This window comes from Genypterus blacodes, unplaced genomic scaffold, assembly GCF_046128005.1.
Source record: "Genypterus blacodes isolate CSIRO-AG114 ecotype Tasmania unplaced genomic scaffold, CSIRO-AGI_Gbla_v1 ptg000052l_1, whole genome shotgun sequence".
Lineage (NCBI taxonomy): Eukaryota > Metazoa > Chordata > Actinopteri > Ophidiiformes > Ophidiidae > Genypterus > Genypterus blacodes.
This window is the reverse complement of record NW_027466864.1, coordinates 2,064,337-2,082,855: the sequence shown is the minus strand read 5'-3', so window position 1 is coordinate 2,082,855 and position 18,519 is coordinate 2,064,337. Positions and strand designations below refer to the sequence as shown.

Sequence of the window (18,519 nt, the reverse complement as noted above, 5' to 3'; positions counted from 1 at the left end):
ATGTCCAAATGAAAGTCAGACAATTACCTATAGAGAGGGTCTGTTATGTGTACAAGTACGCACTTGGTATGTGCTGGATTCCTGCAGTAAACAAAGCTACATTGAATACACATTTCACCGTGTCCTTATGACCTGCTTCTAACGTTTAAGAAAAAATGAGATTCAATATAACTGAATTACATCTTTCCATCAATAGAAAATGTCTTCAAATGCCCGATAAGCCTCCGAGATGCAGTGCTTGTCTTCTTCATTGAATCAGCTTAGATGTACACACTGAGGACGACTTTCATCTGAATTCATAAAATGAGCGTAAAAAAAGTACAACTTACTAAAGTGTTTAAAGTAAAAGTACTTAAAGATCAATCCCAATCAAAGTGATAGGAAAATCCTCAAAATCGGAAATCGGAAATATAAAACTATGAAATGGAATTACAATAAATGTCATTTTAGATCAGTTGAAAGATTATGTGCTCTAAAGCATCAAGCTCAAATCAGGCAAGTCCTGAAAACAATTTTTTGTCAGAAGGGACATCCAAATCTGAATCTGTATAATTAGAAATAACAGCTATCAGATTAATGCAGAAGAGTCAAACTTGTTCACTCTAAAATGTGAAAAAGGAATGAGTTTGCTCTGTTTTCTCTTACTATCTTAAAGCATTCAAGCTGTCCTTGCGTTGTATATATCAGTAATGTAACAAGTGTGACTATCTGATGAATGTCCAATTCACAAAAACGCCAATATCCTCACCCCCACACACACACTCAGAGAGAGAGACAGAGAGTCATCGACACATATTCATTTGTTTATCTGCTGCTTTGCTGTGACCTCTTTTGTTATTTCCCATTATGATGACGGATGAAGTCCGTAGAATAATTCATACATTCTAGTTGCCACTTCCAAAGCTAAAACCATTTCCAGCCTCCATACAACATGACAGACAATTACATTTTCTACACAATCTCAAACAAAAGAGATGAGAGTTATGAAAGAAAGATAAGAGCTGTTCATTCACACTGACAGAAAAACTCTAATATATAATACAATCTGGCAATGACAACAAGTATTGGAATATTCCCCCGAGTGCGATGAAGCATCCCTAAACGTTGGATCCACATATGCAGCCACAGATATTAATGTGCATGAATTTGTCCAATCCAGTTTACTGGCATAAAGTTTTTATTTCCACCGATGACTGCACAGCAAATACAGAGAGGCAATTAGAGCTGCCATGTGCCAAAGACAGCTGCAAAAGTCAAGCAAATAAAGCTATCAGCAATATCCACAACACAGCTGAATTAACAAGTATTAAATGGAACTGTTCAATAAGGAAGAGCCCCATCTAGTGGAAAATATTCCAATATTAGAGGAGAGAAAACAGTGAAGTTTGGAGGGAAATCTAATGAGATTCTTTGTGTTGTGTTGGTTTTCAATATGATGTCCTACATAATAAAAGCTTGTTAGAGATAACGATATTTCAGATGCATATTTTAAGTCATATAGTTTTCAAATAAGTAAGAACATAATTGTATTCTATAGGGAATTGGCTACAACGGTAACAAACAGGAACGAGACACACTGAAGATAAACACAATCTAACTAAAATCATGGCAAGCACTTATACACCACAGCGTTCATTCTCAATGCCAGCACACACTCAGAATGTCAAAACCTTACACATACAGATTGCAGCATTGTCTGTGTGTATGGCTCAGATTTTACAGAGAGAATTGAGTCGCAGAAAAATAAATATGATAGAAATAATGTCCAAAAACTGAAATATGAAATATGCATTTTGAAATCGGTGACAAAATGTAAAAATATCCATACATACCTGGTATACAAAGACTACTAACAAGGTACATGTGTGTATTGATTGTGGACCATGTCATACAACATTTAGTATCTTTTTCCAATAATCTTTCATCTATTTGTCCTCTATTTTATTTATTATGTATCTGACCTTTGAATAACAATCATCCAGACCACTTAGAGGTTACATAGAATCTAATCATGTCAAATACAGATTGATGGCAGGCTTGATGTTTGTCCCCCCTCTTGTTGTTGTGTGTGTCACCATCACAGTTCTGTGTGCTGGGAGGATTGGTGAGCTCAGCGCTGAGCCTGAGGGCTCACCATGTCCGTTCATCCTGACATCTGACAGAAGCAGAAACTGCCAAATCATTCCATCCTGACACATCCTCACCTACGCCTGTTTGCTCTGTTGCCATCCGTGTTGCCGGCAGAATTCAATACACCTGCAACCAGTTCATTTACCGCACAGTTCAGGCTAATAAGGCACAAAAATAGGTACAAACCAATAGAAATGATGTCACAATCATCAAGGTAGCTCCTTCCCATCCAACACAATATCGAAATGAAATTTGGACAAATGTTTCGGTCCTTTGCCATGGCAACACAATTTCACAAGGAGACATGTCTCTTATTTACAGGCTTCACAGGAGTTCGGTCAGGTGGACTGACCTCAAATTAAACTCCACACACAATCAAACACGTTCTGGGGATTTATTTGCAGATTAATACCAAACTTAATGTAATATTCAGTTCACAGATATTGTGCTGTATTTGCTATGCATTTTATTTTTCAGTGTCATGTTCATTTAAAGAATTGCTGTGTTGTTTGATGAACAAAGAGCAAACTTGAAAATGAGATCATATGTATTTGATTGAAAGAAGATTGTAAGCCAAGTTAGGCTTCTTTGGGTTGGAGGTTTGAAATGAGTGGTGCTATATCACATTTCAGATGATGATGTATTCAGTGTTTGCATTATAATGCACAAACAACAGTTTCATTTGTCAAAAAAATAGTTTCCATTACAGTTTCATCACACTTTCAAGTCCATTTCCTAATCATCGACATTACAGACTGAGCAACAACAGCACTATTGACAGGCCGCTTCATCTTTGTGCCTCTGGGTATATGCACATTGCAATAACAGCATTTGAAGTAGCTCTAGCACCATAATTAAAAAGTTCGGCAAAACTCAGAGGGCTGAATGTTCTGAGAATGAGAAAATTCTAAGAACTAACACTTTATTTTAGTCAGGAAAGTCTGTCGTGGATAGTGAACTAAGAAGAAGCCAACAGTCACATATGGGCTTTTCATCAGTGACCCCCAGCTTGTTCCCATTCAGTGAATCTTTGGGGACTACATGCACATCTTGATGAACTGCTATAGATTCTCTTGTGACCAACTGGAGGATTTTGAGCTTTTTAAATAGCATTTGATATGATTCATAACAAGTCTTAAAACTGCTGTGACCTTTTGTCATCCCTGAAGGAAGTTAGTTTGGAATGTTCTCAGTCCTATTCAGCTCTTCAATGAGATAATATGGTTCCATTCATTAAGTGTTCTACACGAGCTCCTGTCACTTTCTTCAGAATCATGGTCTAATAATACATAAAGCACAAAATAAGTCTTCACAACGCAGACATTTCATCATACCTTCTCCAACACTCCTATCCTATGGTGAGTGCCAATTACAATATACCAAATACCACATTATACAATCATACAATCATACAATCATACTGTATATCACTATTCTAATCATTTCCTATAATGTTTGCAGAAAACAACATTTTCACAAAACAACTTGTCGTTTACATCAACACTTTTGAATAAAAAATGAATAAAAGCATTCACTATGTTAAATTACCAATCTTTGGTATTCAACCATCGGAAATGTAGCCCAGAAATCTGGGAACTAAATGGTGACTATATAATGCAGCTCTCTCAGGAGGTGGTGTATTATGTGCTGACGTTTCGTGCCATAGCCCAGCCCCTGGTACAACGAGAAGAAAAGGTCCACACACAGAGGAACTGGCTCCAGTGTCGATCAGTGCGGCGCATCAGGTGCGCGCCAGACTCCCAAGACGCGCAGCAGCAACGCGGATAAACGCTCCACAGGCACTTATATGGACGGAAAACCTGTTTGTTTGTAGACTTAAAAAAGTAAACGGTGAGATTTAAAGATAAAGATATATCAGTGCAAGATAAGAGAAGTATGGACGAAGCTTGATGGATTCGTGCAGGAGCCGCGCGGCAGCAGTGGGACTTCAGACATGAGCGCGTCGTGCTTTTACGCACAGAGCCTGCAGAGGTGAATTCGACCACGACTGAGGTTTGTGTAGAACAAGAAAGGAAACATGAACGTAACCGAGTTTGTTTTGTTCTCGGAGGAGCCGTTCAACCTCAGCAAAGCGGAGGAAGAGGACCAGAAACTTTTATTCGGGATCGGCACGGATAATTTCATCACGCTGCTGGTTTTCGGGCTCATCTTTACGCTCGGCGTGCTTGGCAACTCCATGGTGATCACCGTGCTGGCTCGGAGCAAACCAGGGAAACCACGGAGCACCACGAACATATTCATCCTCAACCTGAGCATAGCGGACCTCTCCTACCTGCTCTTCTGCATCCCTTTCCAGTCCACCATCTATATGATGCCGACATGGGTTCTGGGTGCCTTCATTTGCAAGTTCATCCACTATTTCTTCACCGTGTCCATGTTGGTCAGCATCTTCACACTGTCTGCCATGTCAGTGGACCGCTACATTGCCATCGTGCACTCTAGAAAGTCCTCCTCTATCCGGGTGGCCAAGCATGCGTTTATTGGGGTGGTGGTTATTTGGATACTGTCCCTGGCGATGGCAGCGCCTGTCATGTATTACCAGAACATATTCCACAGTGAAGAGAATTACACCTTTTGCTGGGAAGTGTGGCCCGATCAAAACCAGAAGAAAGTCTACGTAGTTTGTACCTTTGTTTTTGGTTACGTGTTGCCCCTTCTGCTGATTTCCTTCTGTTATGCAAAGGTAAGAAAAGCTGATGATCTGTTTAACTATAATCACATAGATGCAATCACTGAATCAAAAAGTGTCTCTGACGTCTGTTTCTTTGCTTGCAGGTTTTAAATCACTTGCATAAAAAGCTAAGGAACGTGTCCAAAAAGTCAGAGGCATCAAAGAAAAAGGTATGTATGGTGTTAATGAAGACAAATCATTGTATTGAGATTGATTGATACAAGATCTACGAAGACATGCTAGATCTATGATACATAGATTGATTACAAATTGCAGTCGGTTACAAACATTGAATAAACGTTGGATAACATAAATGTGTCACCAGCTGAATTGCCTATGAATTACAACCAATACATTCAATTTTAGGACTTGCAATAATCTGAAATATAACATTCTGTGAAATGGAATAAGTGTCAGACTCACATAGATCAGGCTTATAAGAATTTGTGAATGAATAGAGTGAATCAATGCAATTACCAAATGACCGTTGTGTGATCATTGTGTTACTAAGTACACTTCATATATATGTATAGTGTAGCACACTGGAATAGAACATTCCTGCCGTGATGAAGACGATGTTGATAATGATGATGATGCTGGTGTGACTGGTGTACACCTATACTTAGAGCCAAGCATTTCACAGGTCAGTAGTCTGCAGCCTTTTCAGTCTGTTGACATATGGTATGATTACAAGCAGACAGCAGTGTTATGAGGTTTCTGTGTACTGACCCTACAGTTTACACAGGATTCACCAAGGCACAAACTGCACACTGTACTCTTCCAAGAGAACACACAGTCACAACAAAACCACTTCCATCCGTCCGGTTTTCACTTAGAGCTGAAATAATTAATATTAATGTTACACTACTGTTGGACGGGACACTTGAGCAAAATGACTAAAGCGCAATATGCAATAAAACGCCCATCTGCCCCATCATTATTCTCACTGATGGTCTTTCCACAGAGCAGTTATCTGCAAATGCTGATCTGCTTGGATGTTTCTCTTCACAATTGGGGGGTTTAGCAGCAGGATCAGATGCAATTTCCTTGTGCTATGAAACCAGAGTACACTGCTTAAACACGCACATCCGTACAGTATATTACTAGTGAAGGATGTTCTTTTAGGGTATATTGAAAAATATGTTGACAGGCTGATGGTCAGTGTGTGCAAATGATTCTTCAGTGCAAATGCAGAAGCAGTGGATGGAGGTGGGGTTCAATGTGCATCTGAGCTCACATTTAATATCTTTACATCAATGAATGATCCAAAACTATAACAAAAGAGGCTGAGAACAAATAAGAAAAGTTTGCTTCTGTTAAAATAGATAGCAATGAGGCAATGATGGGATCAATGGACATCTGGAATCATAATGTGATTGATGAAGCTAATCCGACTGAGCCACGGCAACATTATCGATGACGTGCCAAATGATTCTTCTTCTGCATATAAATGAGAGGACGATGATGAATAATCTGACAGCTTCGTTATAAGATATTTAGTTGGGTCGATACGCACACACACTCATCCCCACTCACACACACTCACGTTCACATCCACTCACATTCACAGGGTTAGTTAGAGGTTACAATTCTCCATCTCTTTGGAGGTCACCCTCAAATCTCTAGTGTTTACAAAAAAAACTAAAACGTTTTGAAAAAGCCTTCAACAATCAGAAAAGTTTAACTTGTTCTTTCTTTACCCGGTGTGAAATTAAGGTATAAGCACTGCGAGGTGAAATCCTTGAGACGAAACGAATTGTGGCATGAAAGGCTGCTCCCACGCCACCGCAATTCTTTATCTGCTCTCATGCTGTCAAAAGCTGTCCTTGCTTTTGTTCATCCCACTGTTTCTGCCTCCTGTATTGATGTTTGCATACCACAATGACGCAACACTGTCACCTAGCTGTCACAACAGTTTGGCTGCAGCTTCTTATATGTTATCTCATTAGAATAATATGGATTTTAAAAGTTGAGAGTATGCTGTATTTCTCATGGTTGTCTTCCCTGGAAGGTTGGCACGTTGCACCATATCGCAATTATTAGACATAACTTCTGCTTTTGCAAATCGTTACAAGCACAACTGCACATAAGTACACTATAGATTTTTAAATCAATCAGCACATTCAGTTGCATTTCATGTGGGAAAAGTAAAGTGGCGTGCGTATCAAGTAATTTCACAAACTACGATTTCTGGAGGCAGTAAATTAGTTTTGGGAACGTCTAAGAAAAATCATATGAGCCAAAAACTAAATTGCAGCGGAGCAGCGTCCTTTGTGGAATACATGTTACGGCTTAACACATGATTGAGCAACACGTCGTGTGCTTTATTTGTGACCTTGGCAGTTCACCAGACGCCCTGTGAAATATGTCAGTGACAACTGGGAAGAACAAGGTTACTCTCACTGTTGTTGTGAAATGACATCCCAGCTTATCGCTCTCACACAGAGAGAGCAGGGACCTTCAAAAAGTCATAAGAGACGAAGGGAAAAGACAACTAAAAGCCAAAAGCTCATAAAGCTTCTCGAATCCACTTTTGGGAGGCATTTATGCAATGAGATGACAAACTGATCTTTTTACCCTTTGTGTTCATACACTGGCTGAATCCCTCATTTTGTTTTGGTTGAAAACAGTATTTAAAAGCACATTTATGCTGCTATGTTCTCTGTAATGTCCTTGGAGTTTGTTAAAGTCGGTATCCCATAATGTTTGCAATAGATTCCACAGAATGAGATGTTAATATGTCATTATAATTTGTGCTGCAGCATTTACCACTTTCCTCTGAAGCTTATGAGGCAGTCAGGTAAATAGACTTCACCCACAGATGGTTATGGATAATTCTGAAAGGTGTTTATTAATCCTCCTGAAATTGTTGAGTAGCAAACGGAAACCAAGAGCAGCTTCACATCTTTTTTAATGGAGTCATTCATCTGAGTGTGACTGTTTTATACTGAAGATAAATGATTGAATGAACATGTCACTTAATATGACATTACAATTTCTCAGAAGCGTTTGTATTATTTTATACTTATATATTAATTCATCTCCTTCTGTACTCTTACTCTTACTTCAGTTTGTAAATCAATTGGAATGAAGTTGGGGGTGTGTGGCTCTGTCCAAACTTCTAAATCTGAGGTTCATACCTACATGTTTATGAGTAAAACTTCATTTTTTAATGCTTGGTAAGGATTAAGGATGTTTTCATCACCATGTCATCTACTAGCCCTCTCACCTGCTTAGACACACTCATGGTGTAAAAGGTTTGTAAGCATTTGGCCCAGCATCTGTGTTTGACCAAACAGGACAGACCAGGCTTTTCAGTAGAGCGGGGCTTAAACAGACAGTACCTAAAATTGACAGTTTTCACTCATTGCACAGCAGTGACGCAGGAATAAAAGATATCTGTTTGTGTCCCTTTTAAGACTAACCTGTCTGGTGGCTGCAATGCATTTTGGTCTATTCCATCATCAGTTTCTCCGTGAACATCTCTCATCTATCTGATCCCAACCGATGATGACTCTGGCTTTTTGACATGACCCTTTTTGCAATCAGCTTCTAGTGAAGCGCCACTTTGAATACATCAAGATGATTTCCATGTCCTTTCTATTGCACACCTGGCCGTTGGTGGAGAGGGAATCTCTCTTGGAATTGCCTCTCCCGATGTCCTCCTTTCCTTCATACATTAAGGTTTCCTTGGCAGTTTTTCCTCGGCTTCCTAGAGAGCTTTGGGTGGGGTCAAAGCCCTTGGAGACATTGTATGTGATATTGGGCTATAGAAAGAAACTTGACTTGACATTTTTTTTTGAATGCTAATGTTTGATGTCCTGTGCCCTGACATTGAGCTTTGACTTTCACGCCTTGAACACATTCCTATATCCTAACAACCTCGCCTAAGCAGACAAATGCAACATTGTGAGTTTGATAACAAAATCTCTAAAGTTGGCTGTAAATCATTTAACACATAGGAGTGTCCAGTTAACAGCTTTTGACAAAGCGCGGTCACATTTTGAGCTTGTCTAGCTGGCGGGCGGAGGACATGAATTTTACGAGTTCTTTCTCCCTGTGGTGATGCAGCTGTTTATTTGGACTAACTGATGGCTCTCTAGGGTTTGAGGTGAAGATATGGAGGCATTCCTGAAGGTATCTAAACAAGGCAGTGTTATGGACATGGACATGCTGCAAACTGTGGGAACCTCTCCCCTGTTTCTCTCGCTTTCCTTCCTCCTCCATCTGTGTGTGTATGATATATTCATGAAGTTAGAGACAAAATGTATTCATAAAGTCAAGTGGGAGCTAAGACTACGATACTTGATGTTAACTGTGTGGCTGCCATACATCTGAGTCAGAGTGTAAGTCTGTCCTCTAGATTCAATAGATTTAGAGTTTGCCCACCTTTGATTCAGGTTGTTTGTAAAATGACTCAATAATAAACTCATCTGTGGGATACTCGGTTAACCTCATATTTTTGGTTTAACAAATCTGATTCTAACTTCATGTAAGTTGTGGTTATGTTGTCAGGGGTGCGTGCTCGTTAGGAGTACATGGAAATACATTTGGTTAGGAGCACAAACCTACATTTTAAGGCCACCAGACAACAAACAACACTGGTGTTGCATTCACACGTCAACAAAAGGTTTCTTGTCATGGTTTGCCTCATGGATAAGTATTACTTAATAATGGCGGTAGTTGTGAAGACATGCTTAACCTCTCTATGCCCCATTTGTCAGCACTGCTAGCCCCAAACTACAAACATTTACAAAAGGATTCAAAGCTTCAGCCTCTATCATGAAACTATTTCCAAAGACCTGAGGCCTCCCTTTTGTGGTCTACTGCAGTGTTTTTCTGAAAAGGCTTTGCCAAGGCCTCTGGTGCAGATGCTAGTTTATTTAACAGCAAAATCCACAGTTCCCACAAGGTCTCAAATAAACTGCCTCAGCTCATGGTTACAACTAAATCCACTGGCTGTCATTTCTTGTACATCTTTATACCAGTAACTTCAGTAAACAAAGACATTAAACACAGCCTGCAGGGTTATCTTACATGTTCCAAAACTCATTTTATGCTTTTATTCTGTAGGGTGAAACATCAAGATGAAACGTGGCCATAGTCAGGTTTTTTTCCCCCACAATGTAATTTCACACCCACACACACACATGTACGGTGGCCGAGAACCGCCACCGCTGCAAATAAAAGAAGCGCTGCAAAAATAAAAAAGCTGGTGTGCAAAAATTAAAAAGCTGGTGCAAAAATAAAAAAGGCGATGCAAATAAAAGAAAGTCTGCAAAAAAGAAACGCTACTGCAAATAAAAGAAAGTCTGCAAAAATAAAAAAGTCGGTGCAAAAATAAAAACGGTGATGCAAATAAAAAAGCCACAACGGAAGTGGGTTACAAGGGACTGTTTTTGCCGATGCACCTGTGTGAGTAGAAGACGACGCCGACGCCGACGCACCTGTGTGAGGAGAAGAAGACGGCGACGACGACGACGAGAAGAAACTACGAATAGGAAAACGAACTAGAAAGTAAGTGAACATGATAGTGTTTAATGTCGCTACGTGTACTTTTTAATGTGTTATTTGGTTAGGCCAGGTAACCCCAGGTTTGAAGTTGAACTGGAGAATGCCGGTGTATTGTTAGCTTCGGCTAACACGGGGAGACCACTAACGAGAGTGGAAGCAACTGACGGCTACAGCTTATTACTATCGTTGTTGTTGTTGCTTGTATCATTAATAGTCATGCTAACAATAATCTAAGGCGTGGGTAACAATAGTTATTTGGATGAATGTGAAGTTTAAGCTGTGTGAGGTGGCCAGGGACTTTTGTGAAAATACCATGACCATAATGTCAGATTGAGGTATTGAACTGACGGCTAAAATGTTCATGCAATTTAAGTCCAAAGCAACCTAATGATACTTGTTTTTTTGTTTGTTTTTTGCAGATCATAATGTATTGTCTTTTTTGTGGACACCAGCAGCCTCCGAAACTACTTAGTCGGATTCAGAGGTGATCATCATGAGTCCAAGCTCTGCAGAATTCAGTGCAGCTGATACATTGGTGAGTGCCACATTTGTTGTGTCTTACATTGATTATATTGTAAGTTCTGTCTGAAAATGTTTATAGATTTTACATAGAAGCCATGTTTCTGATGAAACGTGCCAAAATAGCATTTTAAATTACAGTAAATGTTGCAGTGTCCTGGCCTACACATATTTTACAAACTTCAATATTTATGTTCAAATTTGTTCAGCTCTAGTTCTGTCAATCAAATTTGAAGTGCTCACTGATATATTGTTTTTTACTTCCAGATATGGGAACCTGCAGATGGAGAGTCAAGCACTGATTCAGCAGCTCTGGTAATTGTAGCTCCGAAACATAGTCTATCGTTCACACTTAGCCTTGTCTGAAAATGTTGTCACACAATCAAGGCTTAAACTACTTAAAAGAATGTGTCACACTCTGACCTAGAGATCCATGTTTGTGTACATTATATTAAACATTTTATTTTTATTTTTTTGTATTGCAAATAGACTGTTGTCAACACCGCACATTTTTATTGTATTTGATATCAGGAATGTGCTTGCAGCTTCAGCTTTTTTCTTTAAATAAAAAATAAATAAAAAAACTACAGACTGTTCTTTTTTTTTTTTTAAGATTTTTTCAGGCATAGACAACTTTATTACAGACATTTGTACGTTGCTTTGGACAAAAGCCTCTGCCAAATGACAGGGGAGAGAGGAAAATGACAGCAGCAATATACAGCAGCAGCAAATACGACACATAAAAAGAAGTTTGTTTTGGTGTTGTCACAACACAAATATGTCCCTAAAATTTTTACAGACCAGCCATGTTTTTCAGGGTGATGTAGTTCTCTACAGCTGATTCCCACTGCAAAGGAGCTCTTACACCACTCTGTCGTTGCAGTTCTCCAAAAAGAGTTTCATGCTCATCCCCAGCAGGAGTTGCTGGCACTGGCATGATGCTGGTGATGTGGTTCAGGGTTTGGGCAGATGCTGGGAAACCACAATTACTAGGAGCAAGTACAGGAAAGTGTTCACACTGAGCAACACATCAATTAAGTTTCACTTTCATGGTCATTACAATTATCTCCAGAGTTTCTTACAGGACAAGGATGCAGAGACCCAAAGACAAGCAATGATCTTAGGTTAAACTAAGTATCAAATATTAGAGAAAGCATTGCACATGAGGGAAAACTTTATTGTGAATCTTAAATTTTATAATCAAAATGTTACAAAATATTTTCAAATGCATTCAAGTACACACATTTTAGAGCACCACATTATTTCAGTTTTTACGTAATTAATAATAAATAAGGTGACTCCAGGAGGTGAACTTTGTGTTTGCAGGGCTGCCATTGAAGAGATGCCTCTCCCTCAAGTCACTGAACAGATCCATCCAAAATTGGCTCCTAGATAGAAAACACAAATTCATCCAGGTCATCGTTCTTCAAGAGGTTTAGATTAATGTACAAGTCCACTTACTACTGACTCATGCCTTTTGGAGATTTCACTACAATATACCCTTTCCTTTAAAAAGCACAGCAATATACATTAAACAGAAATAATATAAATGCATACAGCAAATACAATAATCCAGGGTCAAGTAAAACATAAATGAATTAAAAGTGACAGAAACCTTTGTTTCCGGAACCAGCTTTCAATCCGCTGGTTGGATGTTGAAGTGCCATACATGTGGCTTTAAGCTCCTGCAAACTCGTCTGCATGCTCTGATCTCATGGTACATTGAATGGCGGCCATTATTCCATTTTCAGTGCCGCAATCTGTGCGGAGCCGCTTTGGAAAAACTCCATGCTCAACTACACAGTTGATGTAGTTTTGAGCAATTACTGAAGGGTCGTTGTTCGTCTTTCCACAATTCAGCCACATAATTTTTCTGGAGAAGCCATCAATGCAGCCACTCATGCCAATTCCAAAAGGTTTTAATTTATTATACCCATCAACGTGCCAGGCTTCGTTTGGTCCCATTGAATGATATGCCCTTCGAACAAATCTACGTCTGCAGCGATTCTCTGTTCCACATGGATCCAGCTCTGCCATTAGGCGCATCACATCGTCTCGTCTGACGACAAGAGAGTGTTTCTGTTTCAGAATCTGCCACATCGCTCTATACCCTAAAAGCTGGCCTGATCCCTTTAGCTCCTCGGAAATAGCTGCCTGCACAGTAGCAATTGGAGTGTAGTTGATCCTTCTGGTCAGGCTTGCATGTTTTAGTCTTCTTTGTAGATTGCGAAAACTGACTGATATGTTGTGTTTGGTTTTCAGTAAGTCCACTATTATTTCATAACTATGGCCCTCTGTGAAATATTTTTGGATAAGTTCATCCACTGGAGTACTAGCTTCAGGACCTGAGGGGTAGGACGGAGAACACTATATTAGAGGCCAAATGATGAACTGCATAATAAACATTTTCAATTTTTACAGAGGTGAATAAATGAGATTGTTTAGATTATCATGTGTGGGTGACATGGTAGTTAGTGATTAGAGTTATTGAGGAATCAAGCTATTCAATGTACTTGTTAAAATTAATTAATTGAAAATGTCTTTATATAAAAGTAGCACAGTGCAAAACATTCAAAATTGTTGCATAGGATTTTTTACAGGGATCAGTAGCCTACTAGACTAAGACACTTTCTTAATTTTTCATGTCTTCAAATTCATTGTATTCCACATGCCTCCGTTATGGATTTCACCATAAGAAGTGGTATATTCATGACTAACAGACAGTATATTCTCTGAAAAAACATTGCAATCCATCATGTTTAAGAACCTCATTAACTGTCAGAAAGAAATTTACCTTCATCTTGAAGACTCCTTAGGAACCTGACATTTCTACAGCATGAGCCACAATATATTAGGACGGATGGAAGGTTCACCCCACAGAATGGACAAAACATGATCTGGTAAATGACAAAGCAAAAACAGTCAAGTTTAGGATTCAATATGACATTATGGTCATGGTACTTTCTCAAAGGTCCCTGGCCACCCCACACAGCTTAAACTTCATTCATCCACATAACTTTTGTTACCCACGCCTTAGATTATTGTTAGCATGATTATTAATGATACAAACAACAACAACAACGACAGTAATAACCTGTCTTCACTGTAGATGGTCACCACAAGACGAGCTCACTCACAGAGTCACAGTCAGATGTCGGTCCAGAAAGTGTGTCTCCAATGCTGCTGAAGCTGTTTGAATCTGAAGCTACTTAAATGAGTGTGATGGCATCACGCTAACAAAACGATGTCATCCAATAACTCAAACTCCAGCTATGATGTCAAACTGACATCTGGCCGGACTCGTGATGTCATCACGCTAACAAAATGATGTCATCCAATAACTCAAACTCCAGCTATGATGTCAAACTGACATCTGGCCGGACTCGTTAGTGGTCTCCCCGTGTTAGCCGAAGCTAACAATACACCGGCATTCTCCAGTTCAACTTCAAACCTGGGGTTACCTGGCCTAACCAAATAACACATTAAAAAGTACACGTAGCGACATTAAACACTATCATGTTCACTTACTTTCTAGTTCGTTTTCCTATTGTAGCTTCTTCTTCTTCGTCGTCGTCGTCCTCTTCTCTTCACACAGGTGCGTCGGCGTCGTCTTCTACTCACACAGGTGCATCGGCAAAAACAGTCCCCGGTAACCCACTTCCGTTGTGGCTTTTTTATTTGCATCACCGTTTTTATTTTTGCACCGACGTTTTTATTTTTGCACCGACGTTTTTATTTTTGCAGACTTTCTTTTATTTGCAGTAGCGTTTCTTTTTTGCAGACTTTCTTTTATATGCATCGCCTTTTTTATTTTTGCACCAGATTTTTTATTTTTGCACACCAGCTTTTTTTATTTTTGTAGCGCTTCTTTTATTTGCAGCGGTGGCGGTTCTCGGCCACCGTACACATGAGCTGTAACCTTTAGCTTTATTGAGTGATTCAAACAAATAACGGCCGCAATTATGGCAAACCCATTGTGCAGTAAGTATAATACAATTGACATTCTCGCCACATTCGTATAAGCTATCAACCTTTACGTCAATATATACATTTTTATGCACATCAATTTGTGTTGACAAGTTGTGGTGGCTAGCGTACAAATAGATACATTTCTGAAAATGTAATGTGAACAGAATTGCAGGATTTATCTCTTTCTCAGAATCATTATGGGTCATTGATCATGCATGTGTTGTGAGAGAATAGCAATTTATTCTTGATTGGATTTGTTCTGAATGTTGATGTAAGTTTTCTTTTTGCGTGATGATTAAAATTGGAAAAAGCAGAAATGCCTAAGCTGTAAACCTTATATTCGACTCTTACATTATGTATTAGAATGAACACATCACCCTCTATGAACTGCGTATGCATGAAAGAATGGTGTGTATGACCGTTGGCGTCATGATAATAGACATTAAACTCAATTGAAATGAATCAGTGGAATATGATTAGCAGTTAAGGTTTCAGTCTCATTGAAATCAAGATGATTACAAACTTCAATCAAGAAACCGCAGTTGAAAATCGTGTAAAAGTAATGATAATACAGAGACAATCATGAATATAAATGAACATGAATATTCTGTGGTGATGCAAGTAGAAGGAATATTCAAGCTTAACTGAGCATCATATCACTTACCATAATTGCTTGTATTAAATGAGGAGGACAGACTGCTGGCATTCAGTTTATTCTAACATTTAAGTGTTAATTAGAGGTCCTGCCATTGCGAATCAGTTTGGAATAACCCAATGGACACATTTATTTTACTGCATGTAGATGGGTGTGTTTGGATGGTTAGTCATATTGCCATTTAGAGACTCGTCTCATCTCATCTCATCTCGAACCAAAACAAATAATTTGTTGCGGTTACATAGAGGATTTTGGTGTTTAATTTCTGCAAGGCATTCTTCATGGATTACCAAATGGGCTAAACAGGAGTACTTTTTCTGAAGTAACTTGTCTTACTATTGTAAAATGTAGGTATCTTATCAGACTATTGTAGAAGTTGTAACACATATGTAATCATACCGGCTGACTAAACCTTCACCATCTCCCTCTCTGTCTTGTGTTCCTCAAGACTGCCCAAACGGTCCTGGTGGTGGTGGTGGTGTTCTGCCTGTCCTGGCTCCCTCATCACGTTGTTCATCTCTGGGTAGAGTTCGGGACCTTCCCCCTAAACCAAGCCTCCTTTGTGCTACGGGTGGCCGCCCATTGTCTGGCTTACAGCAACTCCTCAGTCAACCCGCTCATCTACGGCTTCCTGTCAGAGAACTTTAGGAAGGCCTACAAACAGGTGTTCAAATGCCAGATTGGCACCAGCGGCTCCCCGCTTAACGACATCAAGGACATGCGGAGCAAGGTGGACACCCCACCCTCAACTAACTGTACCAATGTTTGACTGACAAGCTGTGGATTGGTGACATGAAAAACGAAATTGAGCTGCATATTTGACCGTCACAATCATACTAAACATGAAGGGATACTTATAAAGTCACGATGAGTGGTCACATGAGTGGGTGTGTGGACTTTGATGTACGCAGGTGAGTGTGGTTGATCAGGTACGGCTATAGCTGTACTATTCCACATAAGCGCTGTTCATTATACCTGATCTCGAGAATGGAGCCACAACAGCTGTTGGACATGATTGCCCTCTTTCATCAGGCTCTATTACCTGCATCCCTGTCATCTCTCCACATCCTCAAAATCAACAGAGTGATACCTAGGAAATTGATACTCCCTATGAAGTGAAAGGGATTTTGATTGTACTCATTTTTTCTATATGACTCTCTGTGCAGTATATTTTCACTGATGGTCATTTATGCAACCCAATCATGAAAAAAATAGGACTATATTGTCCTATGTGCCAAAAATACTAAAATCCTCCACTGACAACCATTTTCAAAGACTAGCGTGAGTTTGCCTGCCGAAGTGAAACTGTGGAATGTTGCTTTTTGCCATTGTACATAAGAGCAAACTTGCCTTTGTGCTTTCGCTGTAAATATTATATACCAGTGGTTTTCAAACTCTGCAAAAGTATCAGTGGTGTTAAGTGCGGCGCCCCCTAGTGGTACCTGAATGTGGACATTTATGCAATGAATAAGGAAAACAATTGAAACCTATTAAAATGTCATTATGGCCAATTCTCCATTAACCACTCAGTAACAGAGTTTGCACATTTAAGAATTGTTCTCTTTTAATTAAGAATTAGATTTCTTGCTGAAAATAGTCTCAGTTGTCACAGTTGCACCCTTCATATTTCTATTCCATATGAGTGTCAGTCAGAGCCTGGAGTGAATAAAGAAAAATCTTGAATAAATTATGACACACGCTCTGCAAGCTAAAAATATTCACTTCATTCACTTTCAACAACAAAAAAAAAAAAGATTGGTGATTCTGGCTCTGGCATGACTTGAAAAGCTATATTTGTGGCGGTGCTTTGATGTTTTAGTTAGTTCGCTGGTGGTGCTTGGATCTGAGCCACTTTTACAGACTTTATCTTTTCATCAGCTCAGCACCATGAGAGACGATGATATTTACATACGCTTATGAATTACTCTAACTATATGCTGCTTTTATGTTCAATTGTATGTTCAACCCTTTCATATTGTGTTGTGCTGAACTGTCTGAAGTGAAGTCTCCCCTCCTCTTCTTTTTTAATCAAACGCTTTCTGCTGTGCATTTAACCCTCAGTGTCTATTTTCAATAAACAGTTCTGATGTGGTTCCCTATTTGCATGCAGTGTGCTAAGCCTTAAACAGCAGCTTTACCTCACTAAATCCTGAAAAGGGAGTAATATGGATCCTTTAACCTTGGACTCTGGTGTGATGCCATCACACAATCATCTTTGGAAACAGATGCTATATGTAAACTTTCCATACATATTGTAATCAAGATTTGCTTTCACGTGAAAAAGAGCCGAAGTTGAGTTTTCAGACGATATTCATCAGCGCATCCAGCATTTAATGCCACACAAACACTGTAGCGGAGGGAGGACGAGGAGGAGAGGAGAGAGGACGAGGAGTCTGTGTAATCAGCACACTCTTGACCCCCATTAGTCAGGATTTGAGAATGTTAGCATGACTTGCCAAAAGAGAATATGCTGCTGATTTGATTGTTGATGGTATGATGGTAAATGGTGAATGGTCTGTACTATTATAGCGCTCTCCCTTTTAACGCTTTACAATACGTCTCATTCACCCATTCATACACACACTCATCTACAAAAATCAGATGACCTGCCTCAACTTACTCATCAGGAGCAGTCAGAGGTTCAGCGTCTTGCTCAACTACACTTCAATTCCCTATATCAACATACCACTGCATAATACTTACACCAGATTGGCAACCTAGCAACCCAAAGGCTGTTCTTATCAATAGCTTTTCACTGATGTTAATGTGTTTCTAAATTATTTACCATCCATTAACATTTACAAAGTCATTAGTTACAATACATAAATCAAATATGCCTACTTTAAAAGTGCAACTACAATTTCTATGGCAAATGACACACTGCCTGAGCACTGTCCAGGCAACACAAACACCGGATTAGCTCCTTTAAAATCCCCATATATAGAGCACCTGAACAAAATGTTGTTTTGTATTCCGCAGAAAGGACATAATATATGATAATAATACTCTAAATGTATTCCAGCTCTTTGTTGTTTCATGC

General features: G+C 39.3%; 1 protein-coding gene and 2 long non-coding RNA genes across 3 annotated transcripts; 2 read left to right on the top strand and 1 right to left on the bottom strand.

Annotated features, from left to right (window-relative positions):
- Nucleotides 1-3,873: 3,873 nt before the first annotated feature.
- LOC143000879 (galanin receptor type 1-like) lies at nucleotides 3,874-17,827 on the top strand. Its single transcript, XM_076150349.1, has 3 exons — nucleotides 3,874-4,834; nucleotides 4,927-4,992; nucleotides 15,928-17,827. Exons 1-3 carry the CDS (start codon nucleotides 4,169-4,171, stop codon nucleotides 16,246-16,248), a joined length of 1,053 nt encoding a protein of 350 aa, XP_076006464.1. The 5' UTR covers nucleotides 3,874-4,168; the 3' UTR covers nucleotides 16,249-17,827.
- LOC143000883 (uncharacterized) lies at nucleotides 10,232-11,384 on the top strand. The gene is made up of 3 exons (XR_012963669.1): nucleotides 10,232-10,339; nucleotides 10,756-10,871; nucleotides 11,123-11,384. It is a non-coding gene; the product is annotated as an uncharacterized LOC143000883 (long non-coding RNA).
- On the bottom strand, nucleotides 11,556-14,503 carry LOC143000882 (uncharacterized). The gene is made up of 4 exons (XR_012963668.1): nucleotides 14,384-14,503; nucleotides 13,650-13,752; nucleotides 12,471-13,200; nucleotides 11,556-12,243 (listed from the first exon to the last, which is right to left on the bottom strand). It is a non-coding gene; the product is annotated as an uncharacterized LOC143000882 (long non-coding RNA).
- Nucleotides 17,828-18,519: the final 692 nt, after the last annotated feature.

Bases quoted from the DNA above. Each gene is read 5' to 3' on its own strand.
- LOC143000879 (XM_076150349.1), top strand. From the start codon at position 4,169: ATGAACGTAACCGAGTTTGTTTTGTTCTCGGAGGAGCCGTTCAACCTC. The intron at 4,835-4,926 runs GTAAGAAAAGCT...CTTTGCTTGCAG, and splicing joins TTTCCTTCTGTTATGCAAAG to GTTTTAAATCACTTGCATAA. The intron at 4,993-15,927 runs GTATGTATGGTG...GTGTTCCTCAAG, and splicing joins CAGAGGCATCAAAGAAAAAG to ACTGCCCAAACGGTCCTGGT.